A 25,152-nucleotide genomic window follows, 5' to 3' on the forward strand; every position below is an offset into this window, starting at 1 on the left:
TTTTGTATAAATAGATTGCTGATTTGTGGGTTGTTTGGTGTTTTTTGTGTGTTTTGTTTTGCCTTTTTTTTTTTTAAATGATGTTGACTCGATTGCACAGTAGCAAGAATCGGTTACCTTCAAATATCTTTTCTGTAATTTTCACAAAACTCGTCAGCTAATGAGAACCATGCATCTTTGCACTTTTTCAAAACTGGAAGCCAATGTAATACTTCCAAGCACACTGATCTGTAGAAATTACTCCAATCTTTCTTTTGCTTTATTAAAGCACCAGATTGCAATATACAAAATTAAAGGCATTAGACATGGGCACTGCTGCTTATTTGACAAGGTGCTGCATCTTGCCTACGCCAGGTTTGCTGGCTGTAATCGCTCTGGCTGCGCGCTCTTTATTACCCTGTGCAGAGGCTGGGGACTCCCGCAAGCTGGGAAGCGATGCTGACCTTATGAAACACCCTGTTTTGTTGCCTCTCTTTCTAGTCTGTCTCACTGATCAAGTTGTCATTATAAATGCAATTTTAAAATCCCGTAAGAACGTCAAGAAATGTGTGTAATTTACCCCAACTATATTTTATGGTTTTGGATGCTCACTGAAAGTACAACTTCAGGAAAGCACCGCCTGGCAGCCCACGCTCCCGGACTCAGCTGCTCCCCTGCCAGGTAGACACTTCTTGAAATAGCATTGCCCACAGGGATCGTTTGTCTCATTTGAATTGATAACCGGCAATCTGTTGTAACCCGTGTTGCTTTTTCATCATTTCTTGCATGGTTGTGCCCTCAGCCTGACATGTGCCACCCATATGGAGTGAGCCTCCGGGGCTCTGTGCCCTGGATCGTGCGTATTACGGTTGGACTCGGTGATCTTAAAGGCCTTTTTCCAACATAATGATTCAATGATTCTATATGCAAACTTCAGCAGGCAGGAGGCAGCTGCGGTGTCCTGCGCCGCGTAGCAGCGCGTAGCTGAGCGATGCCGTCTTGGCCACGTGCACCCCAGTAACTAGACTTGAGTGGGGCCAGCTCCAGTTCTGCAGCTGCTGTGTATCGCAGCTCATAATTCTTTCTGATTGCTTGATGTTTACCCCACTCCTGATTTGTTTTTTCTATCTAGTCCTTGCGTGCAGGGTTGTAGTTTGATCATAAGCAATTTATGGGTTGCATGTTTATGCCATGCCTAACTTTTTACTCCTCAGCTACTTCAGCAAAAGTAAATAATAATACTGCATGTTCAATATTTATTCTCCCTTTTCCACTGCAACAGTCAGAGCAATATAATAGGACCTATTTAGCATTTGCTCATTTCCTTTGCACAATTCTTCCTGCTTTTTCTCTGTTTATGTAGGTGTCTAATATTGCTCTTAACTGTAGATTGCAATACGTAGGTTTTCACAGAGTAAACATATATACTCAAATCTGTACAGAAGATTCGTGGTTAATAATAGATGAGAGGAACATAACCTGTTTGGATTCGACATTACACATCCTTAAACAGGGTGTGTAGGGGAGGCATATTGGGCTGTCTGAAATGCACAAAAAGACAAAAATACCAATATCTATATCTTTTTTCAGCGCACAGTTCCTTACGCTTGGGTCAAAGGAAAGAGGAAGAACAAATTCCAATAAACCTATGTGTATTATTAACGAGCATTAGCTCACTCTAAAAGACCTAGATCTTATCTGTATTGCTCAACTAAAAAGATGCAAAACAGATCAGTGGAGAGCAAATGGAAAAAATTCAGCCAATTGACTCACTCATCTTCTTTTGTGCAGTAGCAGAATGCGAAGGGGCACCCGTAGGTGTGTGCTGCATGAAGGGATGTGCCTTGTTAAGCACAGTGTCCAAAGTCTTTGTTACAGCCACGTGTCTTGATATCAAGAATGTTGGCTATTCTGGCTTAGGCATTTCCAGCAAGGATTAAGAGTATGATTAATCCTTTCCTCGCTAAGAAGTGTCGCAGGCTTAGCATGACTAGCGAGTGAGACGGGAGTTACTGGAGGAAGAGGGGGCAGATGGGGGAGTCTCTTTCTAGGCTTCTCTATCCACGTGTTTTCCGTATGAATCAAATGCTTTTAAAAAAACACTGTAATCACATCAGGTAGTGTGATCACATGGTCCGTGCTGATCTGTATGTGTATTTGCAAAGTTGGTCTGTGGTACTGATATTCTAATTTAATGATCTATTTTTTTTCCCATTAAATTCACAGGGGCCTCCTCATACCGGGCCTTGGCTGTTGATGTAGAAGTAGATGCACATGCCAGATATCTGGCTGCTCTTTGCATGCGTGCTTCACCGAGGAAAGATTAGGTCCAGGTCTGAAAAGCAAGTTTACTTACTTTTTTATGAATACAAATATTTAATTGTATTTCAGCTCTTTTTTTAATGAGGTGTAGTTAAGAGTACCTGTATGTTAATTTTAGTCCTCTATAAAATTTGTACAAGCACTGAACAGAAACGTACAAATGCCCAAGTTTACCTTGGCAGAGTGCAAAAAGGAATTTGAAAGTAAATGGATCTTTCAGCAATTTTTCCCCTATGAATCACTTGTAAAATTGGAAAACCCTCTGTTTGCACACATCTTTCACTTGTGCCAAGTGTCTTGATTGCTGCACTCACATGCAAGTCTCGGAGAAGAACAGAGTCCCCGAGACCAATTGCTGCTCCCTGAATTTTGTAGTCCTTGAGGTTTTGCATTTATAGCCCCGTGACTGTTCGGACACAGGAGCCGAGCACGGAGAGCTCTGTCCATAGCGAGTGACTTTGCTTTCTGAACGGAAACGTTAGGAGAATTTTTAAGGTGTGATTTAGTTTCCCCCCATGAGACAAAAGCAATAAAAAAGGATGGTGCAGAGACTGAAGAAATGTTTGTTTCTTAATTGATTCCTTTCCAAGGAAGTTAAAAAGGAAGGAAATTTGAATAGCTGCTGAAAGGAGAGTTCTGTTATCTACTTCTGTAACCCTTATTTTCCAAGCTTTGGCCGGTATTTATACATTTCTCTGCTGAGCTGTATTTTTGGCACCAAAATATTGGTTGTGGTTTGCATAATCATGTGATTTCACTTCAGCTGCCTGCAAGAAAGCTGAAGTTATTCTTATTTTAAAAATGCAATTAATTTTAAAGCATTATGCTAATTTTAAAAAATCTCTGCAAGATGTGGGAAAAAGCAAAAGTTTGTTCACTCTTGAGAGATACATAAAGGGACTTGGAGAGAGTCAAATAAAAAAAAAAGTTTTCAACTCCTGCGATACTGAACTAGACTGACTTTTTCTTTTCCTCCAATAAACTATAAAAATTCAGCAGACACTCTGTAAGAAAACCCTTTAAAAAAAAAAAATGGATAGAAAAATGTTGACCTTTGCTACTCTGCTCTCTTTTCTTCCTCCTCTTTGCCCAAGGTAGGAAGTAGCTACCAAAGATTGTTTCCGTCAGAGTTGTGGTTAAGTGTCGTTACCTGTAGTGACCAGTTTTACAAATACAGCACGCTTGTGAATGTAGAAGTTAGTGAGTGGATGAAAGAGTTGGTTCATGCTAAAATCATTTGGTTCCCATGAACATATTGATGCATTTATACCCAAGGACGCGTTAGTACGTTTAAAATGTTGTCTGTATTAATGTTGGCTGATAAAGCAAAGACATCCCAAATGTTGTTTGTCGAGGATCACAAGCCCAATGTAAAATCAGGAGGAGTCTGAGCTCTGGGAGCACACAGGTGTTTTAATAATCCCTCTCTTCACATGCTATGTTTTTTTTCACAAAGCAAGACCTCAGGGCTAATTAACCTTCCTTGTACTTCCTCTCTTCCTCCTCTGCAATTATCCCCATGGGTTGAAAAATGACATCTCCTTCTCATAGTAATTTATGATATTTCTAAATGGGTATTAGCCCAAATGGAAACCAGAAATGGGTATCTGAAAATTCTTTAATGAATCAGAGTGGGCTGAAGTACTTCCCTTTGGACCCTCTGAAATGGGCTGGTGATTTTGTGGAGAAGGAGGGAAGGCTGATAGCCCAGAGTAAGAGGAAGGTGAGCATCGCATCTCAGGGCTAGAAGGATTGCCACTTAAGCCTTTTTTGGAAGACCAAACAGGGGTGACTTCAAATATTCTCATAGCCCAGACCTCTTTCAAGCACATTTGGTTGCTGATGTGATCAGTTGGAGACATGAACTCATCATCATCTCTCTCATGAGGCACTTCAGTCCAGATTTCTTCTGGGCACCTAACTGAGACCTGGGGATGCCACTATGGGCCCTACATGTTTGTGCTTCGTGGGCACATGAGAGACCACTCGAAGAATAAGTGGAGTCCTCTATATAATATCGGCATGATGGGACCTAGCCATACCTGGATTTTCAAAGAAGCGACTGATGGTTTCATCCATCACCAGTCAAACCTTTCAGGGATGACTTGCTACGTGTGTCTGCCACCACAGGAGAGCACTTGGCAGGAGAGGGGTTAATTCTCACTGCTCCGTACTCTGGGCAAGAAGCTGGGTCTGATCACAGTCTTCTGTCATGAAACTTAAGTGGCCTCTGGCTTTCCAAGACGGAACAGGTTCCTTCCACATGCTGTAATTCTGACTGATGGGAGGCCGCTTAAGAGGTTGAAATATGGCTAAAAATGACAGTACTTGTCCTCAGGCCCTTCTGGGAGAGTCAATGTATCTTGTTCTTTTGTGCTCCTCATTCTCCCTACTTCCCCTTGCGTTTTAATGCGTTCCCAAGGCTTGTTATTCCTCTCGACCTGGGGGGAAGGTGGCCGTTTGTGTTTGGTTCTCCTGCGGCCGACTGGTAGATGCTGCGTCTGTGCCCACCCATGCTGCCCAAGTGCCGGTTCGGCTCCGGGAGATTCAGGGAGCGCGTGGTCCTGCCCTGCTGCTGGCTGATAGCCGCAGCATCGCTGCATTGCCGTCCTTGGCCGCCTGGCTCGCAGAGACAGACTCTGCTGAGCGCAGACGCGAGGGGAGAAGAACAAAGCGATCGCATTTGTCCGTTTACTAAAGCAAATCTCAGTGTTGTGCCATCTGTTCTGCAGCTACATGAAACCCAGTGAGCTCTTTGGAAAAGGCAGAAAATATGTTCAGAATCTGGGGAAAAGATGGATGTGAAAATAAGATGCTGGGAATTGGGAGGAGCCTGGATAACACCAGAACAGACCAAAAATAACAAAACAAAAACTTGAAGTAGAAAATACAAGAAGGAAAACTGCCGTAAAATGAGGTGAAATCCAGCACTCATTAGATTTTTCTCCTTCTCTTCCCCATTGCCTTTCATGCGTGTGTTCATTTTTTCACATTGATTCTACTCAGAGCAGATCCCAATTGGTATTTAATAGTTAAGAAATGCCGTGATACAGCAGGAGCCCGCAATGCTGCACCCTGCCGTGCCGGTGAGGGGACTGGTCCCTCCTCGCTGATGAGAAACGCCGAGCGGCTCGGGGTGACACTGGCTACCCTGGCCGAGCATCGGGCCTCCTCTGCCTGCTGCCAAAAGGCACAGCTGTGATCCAAGGCACAGCTGTGTGTCGTTTTTCAAAAGCCAGGAAGGAGAATTGCAGACTGTGTGAAAAATGATAAAATCTGGAAAACTTTTTAAAACAACCTTTATAGCTTTGTGAAATTCCTGCTTCCCCAGAGTTCAGATGAATCCCATGAAAGTCTAATGGCGTTAAGTTCCTCATTGCACTGCAGTGACCGGCTGGGGCTGGTGGCCGTGCTGGGGGCAAGCAGCTGGAAGAGAGAGTTGGTCGTTGTCCAACTCTTTGCAGCAGAGTCGCAAAGGGACGGAGCGTGTAGTGACGTATCCCTTAAGGCTCCTGCATCGCAAACTGAGAACCGCGCTATGGTCGGAAGTGACTGAGGTGCTGAGAGCTGCAGGAGCGTCACGTTTTGCTGGTAGGAGAGGAAAAGGTATCTTGTGGTTCATGCTCTGGAGTTGGCCTTCACGACAACTGGTTTCCTGTCTCTGCCACAGAGTTCCTTCATGTCCTTGGGCAAGTCATCCAGTTTTCCTGCATCCCTTTTCCCCAGCGAGGGATGGGGGATTGCTTTCCTCCGGCACAGTGCTGTGAGGCTCTGTAGGGTTGGCAGTTACCATAGAGATGAGGTACCTAAATAGAATTTGAAACCTGTTGAAGGAGAGCTATGAAACCTGATGGTGTTACCAAAAGAACAGCTTGGCTTTGGCTGTGTTGCGTGGGGCAGCTACAACAGGTTGTAAAACTGTCACAGTAGGTGTAAGTACTGTGAAACGAGGGTCAGCTGGAATATAGACTTGTAAAAACAAAAAGCTACCAGCACAAACTGAACCCGTAAATATGAAGTAATATCACTAGTTAAACAAATAAACTAAAAGAGAATTTTCTCTTTAGGATCCTCTGGGCATTTTCATTTGATAAAGTCTTTTTGTCTGGCAGGAGTCCAAGACCAAGAAGTCCAGACCTGCTTCTGTTCTTTATGGGGCACCCTGGAGCTTCTGAGGCTCCTCACTGTTTGTATTAACGGTCTTTAATTTGCTATAAGATGTCAGCTGGAGAGTGAAAACCATGGAGTTACTCTGTGATTTGTTTTAGGCAGAGGGAGGCAGGGGAAATCATGTTTTAGTTTAATTGATGCTCTCTACTCTTTATTGTGAAATGAAGAGATGACTTCCAGGTATTCATTATTGCACCATTAATTCTTCCCCCCTGTCTTTCTCATTCATATTAAAACAAACATTCGATGTCTTCAGTTTCCCTGCTGAAATGAGAGTGGTTTTGAGGTCCTGGCCATTCCCATTCAACTTCTTTGGAAACATTTCAATTTGGTTGTATTTACAGGCATCCTGAATCCAGTGTTTTCAATGCAGCTATGCCACTGACTTGTGTAACAGAATAATAATGCCATCTGGCTTGTCTTTTTTTATCCCATATTTAAACATCCTTTTTTTTTTTTTCGGTGCTGGTTGACTTTGACTGTAGAATGAGAGGAAATCTTCATTGAACTTTTGCGGTAATCATTCGTCCCTTACCTGAGTTGGAAGTAGCTAATTTAGGACTTTTTAAGTTGTGTATGTTGGTTAAATGCTCCTGCCAAAGCATTGTAGTTTTTTGTCAGTTAGCTTCCATTTGACAGTTTCCTGTGTGTTCGTTCCCTGATCTTCCTGAATTGTGTCTCCTGGGCTCCTGACGGTGCTATTTTGTCGACCTCCTTTGTAATTTTTCAGAAATGTTGGAAGTTCATCGTGAAGCTCAGTGGCTCACTGCTCATATGGCTGTGTCTTACCACCAGTGTGTTCATCCATCTGGTCTGGGGTGCACATGAGTTGATTGGGACCTCTGTTTTCTGGATGAGGGATGTTTCACTGTCAAGCCCTCGATGCCCCCATGTCACCCACAGGGATCCTCATCAGCATTCTGGGTGCCCTCAGGAAACGCAGAGCAGCTGTGTTTTGCCCTGTGCTAGACATTTGCTCCTCCTCTAGGCAGGACCTAATGAGGTGGTTGCAATACCTGACTTTGGTTTGGGTGGTGGAGCTGATATAGATTATCTGATAATTTCTTTTGCATTTATAAGGAGAGATAACTGGCATTCTTACAATAATATTTCCTCTGATACAGATTGCTGGCTTGTAGTTCTTGCAACTAGATTTGGACAACTGACTTTGAGAAGTTTGTAAGCATTGCTGTCGGCTCAAGTGCATCAAATGTTTTTTTTTTTTCCCTCTCTGCCTGGTAGTCTAACTTAATAATGTCTGTTTAATTCTAAAGCAATCTCATGAGATTTACAGGCAGTGTTAAATAAGAAAGCCACATCGTTTTATAGAAGACATGTAAAGTATGGAAACCGCCTCCTGAAGAACTTCCTTAATGTCTTTTGTGGTAATAGTATTGTCCAAATAAACACATGCCACTTGTAAACTCCCCAGAATGTGTGGTGACGGTGGCCCTAACCCAGCTCCGTTGGTGTGAATGTACTAGCCTGCTGACATGTGGTATATAATTTGATTTCTAGTAGTCCTGAAAGATTTACAGGGTGATTTATGCTTTTTTTCTTTGCATTTTTTCCCACACTCTTATTTTTAGGGAGTGCATCCTTCAAAGGCTCCATTTGACTTAGTGTATGTTCTGTCCAGCAAGCTTCATTTCTGTTTTTTTGAAAAATGGGCACTTTTCTTTTAACTTTTGCATAAGAGTAAAGGTGCCTTTTGTTTTCCAAAATACAATGTTATTAACAGCCCACCTTCAATGCTTGCGAATTTTTTGTGTTTTAACAGTTATTAGCTAGCTGTGGTTGCATCCTTTAGAGTTTTGCGTGTGCACGTGAGCATTTTAAGTTCTTTTGTGCTGCTTGGAGTTTGGTGAAAAGTTTATGGTTACTGGAGCCATAGGCTGAGGAACAGGCAGAGGGAACATTCTTGTTCTTCAATTCAGGCAATATTAAATTGTTTTATTAGTAGCTGCAGCCTTGGAGGGAGCGGAGGAGAAAAATATCAGGAAAAGCACAAACAGCAAACAATTTTAAAAAACTGGAGGTGATCAAGATGAGGGAAAGACAAAGTCATATGAGCCATACGGTGTTGGACAGACGTCCATGTAAGTCCTTATCTTGTCTTCAAAATTGGCCAGTAGTGAGTGGTTGTCTTTGGTGTGTTAGCATTAGTAACCTTCTGTTTTCTTAGTAGACACTTCCTGTGGCAGGGGCTTCCGAAACAGAAATGTGTGCTGTGTGAAGCCGTACCCCCATCGTCTGTCAGGCTTATTGGTCTTTGTACCCAAGTTCTCTTTAGGAGCTCTTCTTAGAACCTGGCTTTGCATTTTCATTTGCACTCAGTCCTCTGGTTCCGAAGCAGTTTTCAGCAAACCATAACACAGGCAGTAGCTAGACTGTTTGATTTCTTAGTTTTGTCAGAATGAAGTCCTGTAATTTCTTTACTGTAGATTTTATTCTATAACCTCCTCTTCTGATTTTTCAGTTTGAGGCAGATCCTTCAGTTCAGCCTTAGGTGGGGAGAGCTCCTACATCAGGGCTTCCTCCAGGTTCTTGAAGGTGAGCAGGTTTTGAAGAACCTCATTTAATTTTGCTGTTATGGTACTGTCTCTGAGTGCCCCTTTATACCTGGGTAGTCTGTTGGCCTTACAGATACCCTGATGAGTATTCAGCTCCTGATATGTTTTAGAAAGCTTTTATGATTAGTTTTTATGCTTTTTGCAAGTTTTCCTTGTTGTGACTTTACCATTTATTTGCCAGTTTATGACCCTCTCATTTTTCCTAATTTGGACTTTTTTTTTTTCTTCCCCTTGAAGAATGCCTGTATGCTTCCAATAACCCTCCCTTGCCTTGCTGTTTAGCGATGCTGACTTTCAATTGCTCTTTCTGAACTTGTTTGGTGGATGGTATACACTTAACTCTGGGCCTTCAATACACTGTCTTTAAATAGTTCAATGCTACCTGCAATAAGGAGGTTCTCTTTTAGGTGCCCATTTAATTCTTCTTTAACAAGGTTCTTTATTCTCACATAGTCATCCTTTCTAGAAGTAAACACCACGGGGGAAATATTACAGGTTTTGCTGCTCTTGCCAGGACATCAACTATGGGTTCCTGCCCTTGTAGCGCTTCTGTTCCCCCTCAGTGCATCTCGGTTGCTGTTGTCTTCCTGGTCAAGCAATTGACAGTATCGCCTTATACTGTTCTTTTCCTATACACATCTAGAAACTTAGTCTAGAGGGATTCCGGATTCTTCTTTGTCATGGTTAAATGGTTAATCTGAGTTAATTCTGGGCTGTCTTCTCCACTGGCAGGCTGGTGTTCCCATGTGCTTCCTTTCCTGCTGTCTTCTTTTCACTGAGTGTCTGATATGCTCTTATCAGTACACATCAGACTTGCCCTTCTGTACGCTCCTCTCCTTTTATTTAAAGTACTCTTTACAGCCTTTCCAGTACACAATACAGTGGTGTTGTGGGAGAAGCTGATCTCTCCTGTACGGATTTTACCCCTTCCAGAGTTTTTCCCAGTGCCTAGTGATCCAAACTCCTTTTTCCATACCCACCGAATCCACAGCTCATTTCCTCAGCCACGCATTGTCTCTCTGACTTGTCCTTTCATCAGGCTGGGAACATTAAAACAATGCTGTGATGAAACTCCTGGCTGACATCCAGAACCTCTGTCCTTATGCCCACAATGACCACGAGCAGCAGCTCCTCCCCAGTGCTTCTTAAGAGGCCCTTTAGACTTGCTGTGAGATCTGCCACCTTTGCTCTAACAGTCAGATTGCCATATGGACGTGTATACATTGCCCTGAAGGAGCAGTATTCATGTATAGGAGACTGCGCTTCATTTCACTTGTAGCAGTGAGGAGGTTGCTTCAGGTGTCTCTGGGTGGTCTGTCTGGTTTCTATTTTTGTGGCTGGCCCATGAAGTTAGGGATGGAGAGCCTCCAGCTTCTTTCCAGCTACAACCGAGCTCCAACGGCCCTGAAACTCCCCTTTGCTTTGCTGGCTCGGTCAGGACAGAGCCTTGGAACAGGCTGGGCTCCCTGTGCTCAAGGAAGGGGCTCGCAGAAGAGACCAGGCTCGTGCTTGATTTTGCTTTTCCAAGGACACAGATCACCAGCGACTGCCGAGTTCCCTGAGCCTGGTTTGGGCCCAGCTGATGTTCTTTATTTCTTCTTGTGCAGAAGTCTGCTAATCACGGAATCTTCAGAGTTGGAAGGGACCTCTAGAGATCATCTAGTCCAACTCCCCTGCTAGACCAGGATTGCCTAAAGCACATCCCTCAGGGCTGCATCCAGGCGGGTCTTGAAAGTCTCCAGAGAAGGGGACTCCACAACCTCCCTGGGCAGCCTGTTCCAGTGCTCTGTCACCCTCACCGTAAAGAAGTTTTTCCGTGTATTTGAACGGAACTTCCTATGTTCTAGCTTGTGCCCATTGCCCCTTGTCCTGTCGCTGGGAACCATTGAAAAGAGCCTGGCTCCGTCCTCCTTAAACCCACCCTTTAGATACTTGTAAACATTAATCAGGTCCCCCCTCAACCTTCTCTTCTCCAGGCTAAAGAGTCCCAGCTCTTTCAGCCTTTCCTCATAAGGGAGATGCTCCAGTCCCATAATCATCTTGGTTGCCCTTCGCTGGACTCGCTAAGAATGCTAAGATGTATTTGTTCTTGTGCAATGTCTAAACCTTGTTCCTTGAACGGTAGGTACTAGTGCAGTGTGAAGAATAAGGAATGTTAATTTAAAGATTTTTAAGGACAAGCTGTTGAGTTTCTTTTTTTTTTTTTTTTTAAGCTGCATAAGACTGCCTATAACATTTCAGGCTAAAATTTCTATCAGAGTTTCTTTTTTTTGTTTGTTTCCTAGTATGTCCAAGCTTTTCTCATCAGCAATTCTTGTTCTCTCTATGCTTTCAAATCTTGGAGAGTTATCATATGCCTCCCTTCCTCTTTGTCATATAGACAAATAGTGCACATTAATTCTTTGATTTAATCCTTCTTAATAAGCCTGTTCCTCCAGGGATTAATTATTTTAGTTTCTGTACTGAATCTTGCACTTTGTTGACATCTTGTACTGGGAGCCTACAACTGAGTGCAGTATGAAATTGAAAGCTCATCTCTCATTAGTTTTTCATGCTCTCATTTGGATAACCCCTTCCAGGTTCATTCCTCCAACACAGCATAAGAGAAGGAAGGTTAAAATAAGCCTGTCTGTAGGACGTGGAAAGGAAAACAAGACCCAGCTGTAGCAAAATTTCGGTGCTTTTGTTTCCCCTCACTCTTATGGGCATCCAGTTTAAGCAAAACGCATTTAGCTGAGAAGGACGCATTAGTCTGATGAGTAACTGCATTGGTCATCCCTGGACCTGTGGCCAGATTTGGGGTTTGAGCTGTTGCATGGAACAGTGTGAAGTGGGTGTGAGATGCTCTCTCCCGGGTGGGAATTTTTGCCTGCTGGGGGTCTTGCTTTCACTGGAGAAGCTATTGTCAGGAGCTGCGGACCAGGGAGTCCTGGTTCTGCCACGGTGCACGTCTTTCTAGGATGGTGATTTCGGTGTCAGCTTCCTGAGCCTGCTCACTGGGTGCTTGGGTGGGCGCTGGGGCTGCTGTGCGAGAAGGGGTGGTAGAGCACAGCGGAGGAGGAGGAGGAGGCGATGGGAATGGCCCAGGCCAGAGCTGGCTCCGGCTGCCCTGCAGCTTGCATTCTGCAGCTCACGCACTCCTTTGGAGTAGGAAATGTTGCTGCAGTGACGTTCTTCTAAAGGGAAGATTCAGGATTTCTATAACATAACTTTAAACTACTTTAAATGCTAAGTTTCAACTCACATGAACTTAATATATTAAACTTTTTTTAATATAGTAAACCTTTTTCTCCAGTTTGTGGTCTGGATCCTTTTATCTTGTTTACCGGAGCAAAGACCTAGACTCTGTTTCCTACTGTTAATGGATCTGATCCAGCTCTACTGAATTCAGGATGAAGACTGTTTTTGGGAGTCTGCAGCAATGCTTTGGTGAAAGTCTTTGGCCTGTCTTATATAGAAGGTCAGACTAAACTGCTTTAATATTTATGAATCCATTTATGAATCCTGGCCTTGAGATTTATGAATGTGACACCCGTTGACTTCAGTGGGTGGTGATTTGTGCCTTAAGCAAATACATTTTTGAAAAGAAACTTGTGTAGCAACTATCTCATTTTGTGAGAGTTTGAGCTGAAGAGCTTTCCAGTCGAACTGCTTTTGTTTTCTTGCAGAATGTCAGTTCATTTTTATTGCTGAGGGTAGGACTCAACTATGCATTTTGTCAAAGTGACCTCAGAAATGCTTCGTTTCAAATGGTTCCCTGTGTTAAAATTGGGAAAGTTAATCCTTTTGGATCTTGCTGTTAGCAAATTCATGGACTTGATATTCATGGTTTTCCTCCCTGAAAGATTAAAATTGAGAAACTCTGTTGCAGGGAACTGCAATTACTATTCCCTGCTTGCAACAACAGCAATCAAGTTTACAGTCCCCCGAGTCTGCAAGATCTGCCGCATTTATCATTTTCATTCTTAACAGCTATTTAATAATTCACCTCTTTCCCACTTGGAATTACACATACCTGTGGACATCAAGCCTAGAGACTTTCCAAAATGTTCTTGCTTAAGCATTATTTTAGCTAAAAGAGCTGCTTGTCGCTGTTTAAAAAGCTACAGAGTTGTAACAGCTCTTGCAGGTGAATTCTTTGGAAATGAGGTTCCCGCTGTTGGGGGCGGAGGCACCCGAAAGGTGGAAACCAACCTGGCGAAGGTGCGATGCTGTTTCCCTGTAGAGCAGCTGCAGGGGATCCTGCTCTGAATTTACCTGCTCCCAAGTCTCTGTTACGCTTTTGCAGGCTGTACTCTGTATTTGCTGCAGATACTCATTTTGCAGAAAGCCATGTTTTTGTGTATTACCTAAACCTTTTGAAAATGAGCTTTACCTCTGTGATATACCAGGATTCAGAGGTGAGCGGCTGCTAGGATGGAGCAGGTTGTGGGGGACGGAGGCAGGAGATTTCCTGAAGGGAAGCGATGCTCAGGGTCCTGGCCTCGTCTCCTGCACTGCTGGCCCTAGGCAGGCACTGAGTGACAGAGGTGAGAATCTGGTAATTTTCTTGTAAAGGCAGAGAAGTTGGAAGCAATGTTTTTAGCATTGTCCGCTGGTAAAAGCCAGGCACTGTGGCCAGGACGCTTGTCTTGAAATCTGCTGGCATTGCTTTGTGAAATCACTTTAATTGTGCCTGTTTTCTTGATGGTTCAGTGAGAATGAGACACAGTCTGTCTTACTATTGTGTCTCTTAAAAACCACAGAAAACCCTTCTGAGTTTCTAAAATGAATTCTATCAATGCCATACGAATGGAAGATTTGGGTCCAGATTCTCATCTGCTATAAACTAATGCAGTTTTCTTAACTTCAGGTTATATCGGCTCCAGATTTGTCCCACTGCTAATACTAATCACACCTGCAATTGTGGAGTGACTAAACTGGGCTCCAGGGACAAAATTTTATTTTTGGTAGCAGTGGAAGCGTATAGATGCATGAATGGGTGGATACCCATCCTCCCTTGAGCTACAAGGACTGCGCGAAAGCAGCCTATCATGAAAGGACTCTTGGTACGAATAGCTCTTATATGGTGCTTTTCATTAGTCGATCTCAAAGCGCATTAAAATGTGACCTTATGCCCATTCTGCAGAGGATAAATAGGGGCCCGAAGTTAGATGCAGCTTTCACAGGGTTTCCCAGCAGGCTCTGCCTCTCTGTCAGTCTGTCTGTGCAATTCCTATGTGGATACATAATTATCTCCCCCCTTGATTTTTTGAGGATATGTGAAAATAAAGCAACTTAATTGCAGACTGGCTTGAAAAAAAGCTGAAAAGCACTCCTTTAGACTAACAGTAATAAAAATATATATGCTCAGTTAAAAACATTCCTTCTCTCCCCTTCCCCATCCAGCCTGAGACTGAGTAAATCAGCGTGGCTTTAGGGCAGCAGCACACACACCACAATAAACGGCAGCGTGTTCCAAATGTTTGCTACAACTCCTTCAATACCTCCATTCACTGTAAAGAAAGATGAATTTGCAGCACTGCACAACTCTTCCTCTGCAGTGCTTCAGTACTTCGAGGCATGTATGACATAAGAAGCCTTTTTTTTGTTTCTTTTTTTGCATTGTTATCTATATGAATGAAGCTAAATGGAAATAAACCACAGAGCACATCTGTTCCTGAATCAATGTACTGCGGGATTGGGAATGAATACATTGCAGAACTGAAAACGTTGAGAGATCCCATGTGGGCAGGGGGGAGTTTGGAAAGTCTGTGTAATGTCCTTACTTCTGCCGCAGACCTTCTGGGTGACCTCGCTCCAGTCGTCAGAGCTCCCGGTGCATCAGGTCCATTCTAATGTAATTGAACCGATAATATTTCCATACTTGACTTCAGTGTTGGGAGGACACGTCTGTGGCTCTTTAGAAAAAACATGTTCCTGTTGTTCTAAGACCTAGAGCAGGATCATAAATAAAAATAGCTATTGGAATTTGCTTTCAAATTCACTGCCCAATACTAGTGCTAGGCTTGGTCCAACGTATAGCAGTCGTGTATTTAGCGTACAAGCACATTGATATAAAAATAGAATAAGACCTTGTCCAATATGCTATCCTACAAACATAAATATTTTCTCTTTCAAGTCATCTACAGAGTATTTTTGGCAAGGATTCAGTGAAATGTAAATATCCTCTCTCTGTTTCTCTGCAAAATTGATTGTTGGGAGGATCCCAGATTGCAAATTCCCCTCTGGAGGCTTCATTGACATTGCAGGGTGTGCAGGCTCCCAACCCAGGCACTGGGCTTAAATGCCAGGTAGTTTGAACCTCCCTTTGGTCACAAGAAAATCCCTGAAATTCAGGACTGTATTTAGTTTTTGCTCACGCACAGGTACATTGCATGGCTGGTTACCTTTTTCAGAATCAAACCCTCAAAAAAAATAGTGCTCTCTATTTACAGAAATACTGTTTCTATGAGTTTCTGAAACACTCTGGTTTTCTAGTTTACTGATTTAATTAACTAAGACAGATTTATTTTTTTTTATATTAATTTCAGGTTTGTTCACGCTTAATTTTAGCTTCCTATCTGTATCACGTGCTTGGAGACTGGGAAGTAAATCTGCCTTTATATGGCAATAAGAAACTTCGTAAAGCTGTACTAATGAGGAAGAAAATGAACATTAATTAAATTTGCGGTTACAGGATGGGCTGAGGCTCTGGAGTCCTGAAGCAGCAGCTAGAAGGGTTACTTCATTACAGCCTAGAACAGGGAGCTGCGATGGGAATGGGAATGAGGAGACAATTAAGTTGCTCACCAAGTGCAGAGCCAGCGAGACATTTAATTATCCACAGGAGCTAACGCTCTAAAACCTGGAGTTTTTTGTAGATCTAAATATGTCAGGCAGTTTTTCTGTCAAATTAGACTTTTAAAGAATGCCTTTAGAAATGCGAGAGGAGTTGGGGATGTTGAGGAGACTGGAGAAGAGATCTGCTTTTCAGCTGAGCTCTGTGGTGTGGTGGCACGCTGTTGGCAGGTCTCCTGGGCTAGAGAGGGGGTCTCCATGGTGGGATGGGACCAGTGTAATTACCTTGGGCAGAAAGCCCTAAGTGGAGATGGTGACCTGATGGTGGAGTGGACTTGCCTTGTAAAGCTTAAGTGCTGGAGAAGGGTCCATGTGGCCACTGCCATTGCTGGTATCTGTAGATCCTGTGGTCCTTGCAAGCCTTGGGAGCAGGTCTTCAGGAATGCGCAGGAGCCCCATTACCCCCAAAAGAGATTAGTGGAGCTCTAAACCCCAGCCCTGTGTATTGCAATGGACTCATTTATAACTTATCGATGTAATTCTTGTCTTAATTAGACAGGACAGTCACTCTCTGCCTTCCTTGTGAATTTTTTTCCTGTGTGGCTTTCACATCTAAATAACCATCTAGCAAGCCTTAGCAGAGGTTTTGATTCTCTGAACTGCAGTTTCCTTTTGATTAAGTGTCTTCTGCTCTAGTCTTTAATGCATATTAATGAGTGCTAAGCAATGCTTGACTTGAGTAATTTGCAGCTGGGATCTAAAAACCCTTGGAAGGAAGGCCTGGGGATGTCCCCCGTGGGACATTACAGTGGGATATTATAGGCTCTTTGCTACAGTTTGGTGCATTCCGAAGGCAAACACTTTTTCAATTAATTTATATTTTTATTAGTCACAGGACATGGTTGCTGCTGCCATTGTTATTTAGCAATATTCCCGTGTTCACTTTGGTTTCAAGTTAAGAGTCCCAGAAGAGGAGGGGAAGAGGTAACGGTTAGCTCAGCATTTTTTCTAGAATTGGAAGTGCTTTCCATGGCAGATGCTCAATTACACAGCACGTGTGTGACTGCAGGTAGGGGGGTCACAGCTGATCCGTAACTGCTGGACGGTCCCAGGATGGGCAATAGGCAGTATAGGACAGAAAAACCACTGTTGTGAGCCATTACCTTTAAGCTCTTATTTCCTGAAAGCAACTACTGTTCCTCTGTTCAGAACTTGGGGAACCACGACACTGATAATTGAAAGTCTTATTTCTGCTTTCACATCCCCTGGAGTAAATGTCCAGAGGATGTCAAGGATTCTCTGAAGTCCTTCTGGTCTAAGCTGTGTTGAAGGGAAGGGGCAGATTTGCTCAAACAAGGCAGTATTTATGATTTAGTCATCCAGAGGCATTCTCCAGGAAATTGCAGCAACTTAACGCTCTCTGTTGTCATCATAAACTCGGTGGTTGTCTAACAGTTGTCGTGGCATGCCAAGCTCGCACAAGGGTGATGGCATCCATGGATAAGAACAGGAGTGGTGGTGAAGGGCATGGGCAAACCCGTGCTGCCGGAGCGGTGCTTGCTTGGCTGGGTGCAACGCTGGGGTTCGGTTGATGACTAAAAGTGATCTCACTTTCATGGTGGCTTTTTGAGGGTGTTCTGAGTACTATCAGAAAAAATGCATTAGGCAATTCATCTTGAGCTTTTCATGTTCAAAGCACTTGGCAAAAAAAATAACAAATCAGCCCTTGTAATTATCCTGCAAGGCTGTTATGCTGGTTCAGAGGTGGAGAAATGGAAGTAAAGAGGTTAAATGCCTTGCTCAAAGCAGCAAGGAAATGTGTGGTGGAGACATTCAGGAGCCCCACGTATTTCTTAATGAATCATTTATAACTATGGGTATATTATTAGGCAGATGGCTTGAACTGTGGATTGCTGTAGGACTCTGGCTTGCAGTCTAAATGAATTTTCTTCTTAAAATCTTAAACAGCCATATTTTCTTACTTTACTTCATGATAATATGTTGGCTAATTCAAAGGCTGTGTAGGATATACAATATATAAACATATATAATTCTTTTACTACTCAAATGCACACTAATTCATTCCTAATACTTCTGACCAAAAACGATTGATAGGTTTCTCAAGACTAAAGAAAAAGAGAAATTCCAGTGTAAGAGGCAAAGTTATTTTAGTCCAAGATTAAAATGAAAAAAGAAGTGTTCGGCCATGTTTGAAGGTTAAATTCCTTCCTTTCTACGCTCCAGCAGGATTAGGGAGGATACTGCCATGGGGATGTACAGGGTGGTGTCGTGTCTATCAGAGAAGCAGAGTGTGAAGGAAGAGCCCCTGGTGGATGGCCAGCTATTTGGCAGTATTCAGTGCCCCGTGAATCCCCCTGCGTGCAAAAGGGTCAGCACCAGGCACAAGGATCTGCAGGAAACATCAGCGTTTGACCACTGTTGTTATTTTTTATGTCTGGGGAACCAGCACTCAAATATCTCTTTGGTTTAGTCTTACAGTCTGTCCCAGGGTGTTGCCTTCATCTCCTCAGGGAGGAGACTTCACTCTGAACAGATGTTTTGTTTTCCAAAAGGCCACCATGCCCTGGAAGCTAAAGCTCACCTATAAAAGTTGCTCTGCCGTCTAATCAGTTCAGCTACTGATTGTAGATGTTGCCTCCCTGTTAATTTTCTTAGAAGATCTAAATTCCTCCGAACTCCCGTCAGTACCCCAGCTGCGTCCCGCGGCGTTTTCCCCAGGATCCTGAAGTATGGGCTGCATTTTAAACTAAGATCTGGCACTAGCTTAGTTAACGGTGGGTTTAATCAATCTAGAAATACATATGAACACGTGTGCCACCATATAGCTTACTTGCAAAAGGCAAAATCATGTTTTCTTCACGTGACAGTCAGGCTCTCTGTGTGTTTCTCCTGGGCGTATGTATGGCGTGTGCATCGTATTCTGTGTGGTCGAGCGTGCAAATGCTTGTTCCCTCTTGATCTTTAGTTGCGCATTTCTCATAAAAAGACTTTAAGATTTCTGGATATAATATTTAATATCCAGAAGAAGCATGTGTGTATACAATTAAAATATACATTAAACGGAGAATAACATCAATTCTGAATTTTTCATGCATTCCTTTTTACAGTAAAAGATCAGTTACTGTCTCTCTGGGTTCGGCACTTATTTTCTTGGTTGTCTTAGCTTCCTTGAGCTGCTGAGCCTGTCTCACCTTTTTTGTGTCTGATGTAGAATCTAAATTAGATAAGAAGAAACAGGACAGGATTTCAAATTCAGTTTCCTCTGTAGAGGCAGGATGGCATCAGTTTAAATTGCCTCGATATAATTTTGCTTCTTTAATCCTTCCCCTTCAATCTGTTTTTGTATACATTATATATATGAAATCTGGGACTGGAAATCTTGCCCAATGTAAGTTAAGACATGACAAATGAACCTGACATTTTTCCAAGGAGGGAACCAAAGAACATACTGTATTTATAGCAGTAGGAACATAGTTTGCTGCTTGTAGAAGAAAAATAGGCGTTGTATGAGAACTTTAGTGCTGGGATATGATACGAGTGTTTAGACGATACTTGTTTCAAGTGCGGATACTTGGTTCAAAGGGGACAAACTGGTTCTTCTGGGAACTTGAGGTAGGGCTTCACCCAGCAGAGGATTTAGGCTCCCAGAAGCTCAGATAGCGAGACGAAGTGTGTCATGGTGTCAAAATATTCTCCTGTGCCCAGTCTGAAAGTCTGGTGACTCTGGGGTCATCAGTTGGCAGAGTGGGAAAGCGCATGATGAAGGAGATTCTGAAGATCAGATCTGGGACTTCTCTCGATAATAACCTAAACAATTTCTTTCACTTTAATAGTAAGACTTACTGTTTGCAAGCTAAGAATTCATTAGTTTAAGTTCTCAAACACAGATGTGCAAACATATGCAGAAAAATTGTTTCAAGCCAGCCATCTCTGCGAGCCAGCTCCTGGCTGCTGTGACCTTCTGCAGTAGGGCAGGACTGCAAGAGGAGACAAATGCAGGCAATCCAGGTGCCCGGGTTGTTTCACCTGCATGAACTCATGAAAAGACTTTTTTGTTTAAAGTTTTTAAACTTTCTGGGGGTTTCCCCTGAACACAGGGAGAATCGCTTGGGCGATGTTCCTTTGAGGTGCTCTGTAGAAGTGCAAATGTCTCTTTTTTTCATACCAGGGTATCTGGTCCCGTCTGAATAAGTTTTTATCTCTTGGCAGTGCACTACTGACACCTTTTCTAAACCAGTTGTGGCTAATTCTTGAAAGAGTATTTTGTCAGTGGAACCCTTTGTGTCAAGAGGGAAATAATAACAAATCTGCCTTGCCTGCATGTAAGAGGTAGTACTTTTCCATCTTGCTTCTGAACAGAAAGGATGACTCTACAGTTTTTGACTGTTGAACTGCACATCAGGACCAGCTTATGGCACTGAACTGATCCTTTTATTTAGCAGAGATGGTAAACACTGGAGTGGTCTGGAGCTGACAGGTAGCTAAGGTCATAGTACGTCCATTGTAGCTTGTTTCTAATGGAGAGTGTATTTCCTAGACAGATTTTTACACCCATGCTGTGCTCCTGTGGTTTCAGGAGAAGTCCTTTTGGTTCAGGGTTGTACCTTTTGTCCTTTCTTGTCAAGTTGGGGAAATGATGCTTCGTTTTGCTCTAATAAAGAATTCACCTGGTTTCCTCTCTGCATCCTAATTGCTCTCTAGAGAGCACTAAAGTGTGCTTAAGCATATTGTAACTGTTTACTCACAACGTCTGCTGTATGTGCAGTAACGCAAAATGTTCGATCTCTGCCCTGTCGCTGCAGGCTGGCATGATTCGCACAGACAAGGACGAGTTCTTCATTGAACCTCTGGAGAAGGGGGCCCAGGAGGAGGAGGAGGGAGGAGGCAGGACGCACGTGGTCTATCGCAGAGCAGCTGCCAAAAAGCAGCTTCCTATTGAGAATGCGGATACCCTGTATAAAGGTAAGGCAGAGATGTTAACGTCAGCTGATGTATAAAGTGTATCTGAAGGCACGGAGCCAGTGCGATCTGCTGTCTCTGGCTTTTTTATCCTTGAAAATGGAAATGCGTTCTTCTCCCTCTGTGGATGAAGAGGTAGGGAAGGAGTTGAACACTTTGCATGGGGTAGGCAACCACTGGAGCAGCCAAAACCATCTCCAGGGTGGTGGAACTGTGTATGCTTTAAAGAGTTTCCTTGGCTCCGGAGATAGCCAGCATAAAGTCGTGTGTTCCACTGTGTCCCTGGATCAGAGCAGGGGACGGTGGAGGGAGCAGCGGGGACAGGTAGCAGTGCTGGCATTGCAAAGGCTGTGTTGGAAGGCTGCACCAAGGACACCGAGGCTGACACGGTACACAGGCTTCTCACCGATGGTGTCTTCACTGGACTGGATTTAATTCCAATAGGGAAAGAATGGTATTTTCAGATATGAACACAAAATTGATTGATTTATTTATGTGTTTCCAAGTACGGAATCTAACGTACTAAGTATGTGATAGACGGTGATGGAATAACAGGAGCTAAACATAAACACCTGTTCTATGTAGTATTTTCTCTGGTAACTGCTCGGATATTGCACCTTTTTTGCTGAATAAATAAGGGATGCAAATCTGGTAAGTGGATGTTTTGACAGCTGATGTTAACACTGAGATTAACTGGGTCGTTTGAGTGGAAACAACAAAATCGCTCGATTTTTATTCCAAATGCGTGTACCAAACTGCAGACTTATTTGCAGCACATACCCTAGTATTGTCTTACTGCTATAAAATACGTTTTTAAGCATAAAACTGTGTGTTAGCTTGTCCTCTGTAGAAATCTCCGCAACGATTCTAATCTCACCACTGTGCTCCCTTAATCATTTTCAAAAGACAAAGAATATGGTACCTGTTGTAAAAGTATACCATCACTCTTGCATATAATGATGCCCAGAAACCACCTGGGGGAACAGATAGTCACAGAGATGGGTCACTGAAATTAGGACCAAGTGAATAATATAAATTTCTCAGTGTTCAAGTTGGAATGGGGAGAAAAAAGGAAGCAAGCAATAGCATTCAACTAACTTATTTTTCCACTTTGGCCATCAAAATGACCCATGAATTTTGTGAGTGATACAGTGCTGTATTGGGCTCTTCTAGTTGCCCTTGTACCCATTCTGGAGCAGAGCTGGGGGACGCAGGAGTCACAATCCCAGTGCCACAATCCCAGCCTCACAGGATGGAAGTTGCTCTGTTAGTAGATGTTTATAAAATTATTGCAGTGTTGGGAAATATCAGCCAGTCACCGTGTTGCTTCTTAAACAAAAGAGACTTGATTTTATTCACACCTTATGGCAGTATTTTTGGTTTTGGATGGTAAATATTCCTCAGGAGTAGGAGTCTGGTACACAGAAAAGCATAAATTGTAGATCAGCTCCAGTTACTGGCATGCGGTACCTGCTGGAGGAAGGCTCTGACGGCAGGCTCTGAAACCACCGCTCTGAAACGCAGCGCCGTGCTGCGTGGCTTCTCGTGGAGCTGATGGCGGGGCTGCAGCAAAGCTGCGTGTGGTGTGAGATGCCACCAGACGTCTGCCGCTGTGTCACCTCACCTGCGCTGTGTGCTCACGTAAAGACTGAGGTTTGTGGGCTCTAGTACAGAAGCACAAAGTGATAATAGCCATCAGCCAGTGCTGTGGGATTAAAAAAGCAAAAGCAAGGCTGAACTCACGCAGGCCGGGCTGAGACATAGCACTCATCGTGTCCGGAACAGCTGGTGTTGGTGATAGGTAGGAATAGTCGTGAGTTTTCATATTTCAAATTTTAAAATAAGGAAAAAATACTAAGAATGGTAATCTTTCCTTTCATCCGCCATCTTTTGAGTTGGAAAATTGATTAAAGATTAGTTTTTATTTTGGGAAAAAACCTCCAATGAACTATATGGGTTTTTTCCCCATGAAATTCTCTTTGCCTTTAACAACGGCCACTACAAAACCGGTCTGTTCTCATTTACTTTTTATTAAACCTGGCTTCCCACTTCTGATTTGCTCTAGGCAACGGGCGTGGAACGGACAAGCTTTCAAAAACTGTAATTTTATTTTCCAGTTTGTCTTTTTCCAGAATGCATCTAGTTTTGGTTAACAAACGTCAAAATATTTAGTGACTGGGCGTTGATAAGCATTCTGTGCTGCGTGTTTCCATAGTGCTCTAAATTAATCAATGGACTTATTTAGGAAATACTTAGTAGGGCACTTTCAGCATGCAGTATCTATTTTAAAAAAAAAAAGAGGTTAACCAAGAGCACTCCTCCTCTTCCACCATCCCTGGAGACAACTGCATTGTTGCCAAGTCCCATAAATTTACATGTGATGAATTGTAACACTTGGACTATTTTTAAAGGTCCAGCCTCCAGGAATCTTATGAATATGTGATGACTTTTTTTTTTTTTTTTTCCCTAGGTGAGCTTCTGGCTATTTTAACTGTTGATAAAAACTTCATGGGTTCTGACTGTGTAAATATCTTGAAGTAATGAGTAACAGAAAATATATGGTATTCCATAATTTTTAAGACAACATCTTTCAAAATCCCGTGATATGTTAATTTAATCCCATGATTTGGGAGGGGATTGTGAGTCATGATTTTTGAATGTTTGGGTTTGGATAGATAGATATGAATTCCTTATAAATATTCCTATCTTTGGCACTCTTTTCACAAGAAATAGGACAAGCTGTTCTCTCCCCGGTGAAACAGGAGGTAAAGGAATTGAAAACTCCAAGAACTTGGAGCTGGGTGGGTCAGTCGTTGTTTCAAGGACCTGGAGCTTGTGCTGGGCAGTGGTCACGCTGGACATTTTGTGGTGCAAGAGCTTTGGGATGTACTTCACGGTCGGTGGGTCTGTTAGGATTCTGCTCTTAGGGAAATCTCTCCAGGTTCTTGTTTGCAGAAGTGCGGCTGGGTCTGTGGAGCAGAAGATCCCAACTGGGCGGCAGGGGACCTCCTGTGGTGTAGGTCATTGGCCTGTGTGGTGCTCAGGGGGTTCTTCACGCCTCCTCTCTCCATGCAGAAGTGAAGAGCTCTTCATGCCCAACATGCTGCCTGAGCGGGTGGTTTCATTTAGTCATTTATTGGAGGCTTTGGGGGAAAACTTCGTCTAACTTTAGTTATTCCGGTAATGAATCGATACGGGGACATGGTCTAAATGTAGCGATTCTGGATGGTGGTTTGTTGGACTCAGTACCCTGAGTCAACGTGCAAGCTCCCGTGGCTGCCCAGGCAGAGAGCTGCAGCAGGGAACTGCAGGACAGCAGGAGAGAGATCCCTGAAGCTGAGGGACAGTTGATCTTCCCCAGAAGACAACTAGGACTAATGGAAGATCCATCGACTGGTTGTGAGGGTGGATTCACGCATAAAGAAAAAAAATGATATTTCCCCAACCGTGGAAGGAAATTGTAGATTGTGCTAATAGATATGGTGAGGTGGACCTGACAGCAGGGTTTTTCTAGCATTATCCATACGCTATTATCTATCTTTTATATTATAGGAAGGGAAATTGAGATTTCATTCCATCTGTTTCAAAAATATGAACAAACAAAACCCACAGCCTCCTAAGCCCCGGAGAGAGGAAGGTATGCGTCTTCTTTTATGAAGGCTCTGCTGACATGCTGGGTTTTAAGAAGTGGGCTATGCTGGGAGAGGACGGGTGTGAAACGAGTGGCAGAGCTGTAGCCTGATTTCAGACCGTACCAAGTTTGCTTTTGCCTTTACGTAACACGCTATCAGAATATTGGGAAAAGCAAATACTTGTTTTGGCAGCCTGAATCATTGTGTTTTGACTGGTGTAGGATTATGTGGTGTTTGCGAGAATCACAGAGTAAAGGGTATTTCTACCTGTTTTTCCCCTCTCAAACAATACTATTTGTTAATGTACTGGAAAAACGTAAACATCGTATTTTAGGCAAGTAATAATCTGCAGCAGAGTGAAAGTCTGTGTGAGCTCACTACAAATTAGGCTGATTGTTTTGGAAAGAGAAATATTTTCATGTAGTGGTTGATGTATTGCAGGTATGGTGGGAATAAACTCTATTTTTTCTGGCAACTGCTTTTACTACTTGCATGCATATAATAATTTATCTTCCTCTAGATAAAAACAAGCAGCGTGTTGAAAATATTTTAATATTTCCAGTTGAATTCCTTCTCAAAAAGATGAGAAATATTGCTTGACAGCAGTAAAACTTCCTACACGATAGAACTAGAATTAAATAGGCAAGCTAGAGGAGGTTGTTTTTTTCCTTGAAACGGATGGATTTTTGCTTAAATGTTCTTTAGATGTTAAGTGA

The 25,152-nt window shown here is 43.0% G+C and overlaps 1 protein-coding gene across 1 annotated transcript in view; it reads left to right on the plus strand.

The window, feature by feature from the left end:
- Positions 1-25,152, plus strand: part of ADAMTS2 (ADAM metallopeptidase with thrombospondin type 1 motif 2) — a 188,536-nt gene that overhangs the window by 49,337 nt on the left and 114,047 nt on the right. The window contains exon 3 of the mRNA XM_054217756.1: positions 20,648-20,807. Within this exon, the coding sequence (XP_054073731.1) occupies positions 20,648-20,807 (160 nt within the window). The remainder of the gene's footprint in view (positions 1-20,647; positions 20,808-25,152) is intronic.

Source organism: Rissa tridactyla, chromosome 11, assembly GCF_028500815.1.
Source record: "Rissa tridactyla isolate bRisTri1 chromosome 11, bRisTri1.patW.cur.20221130, whole genome shotgun sequence".
NCBI lineage: Eukaryota > Metazoa > Chordata > Aves > Charadriiformes > Laridae > Rissa > Rissa tridactyla.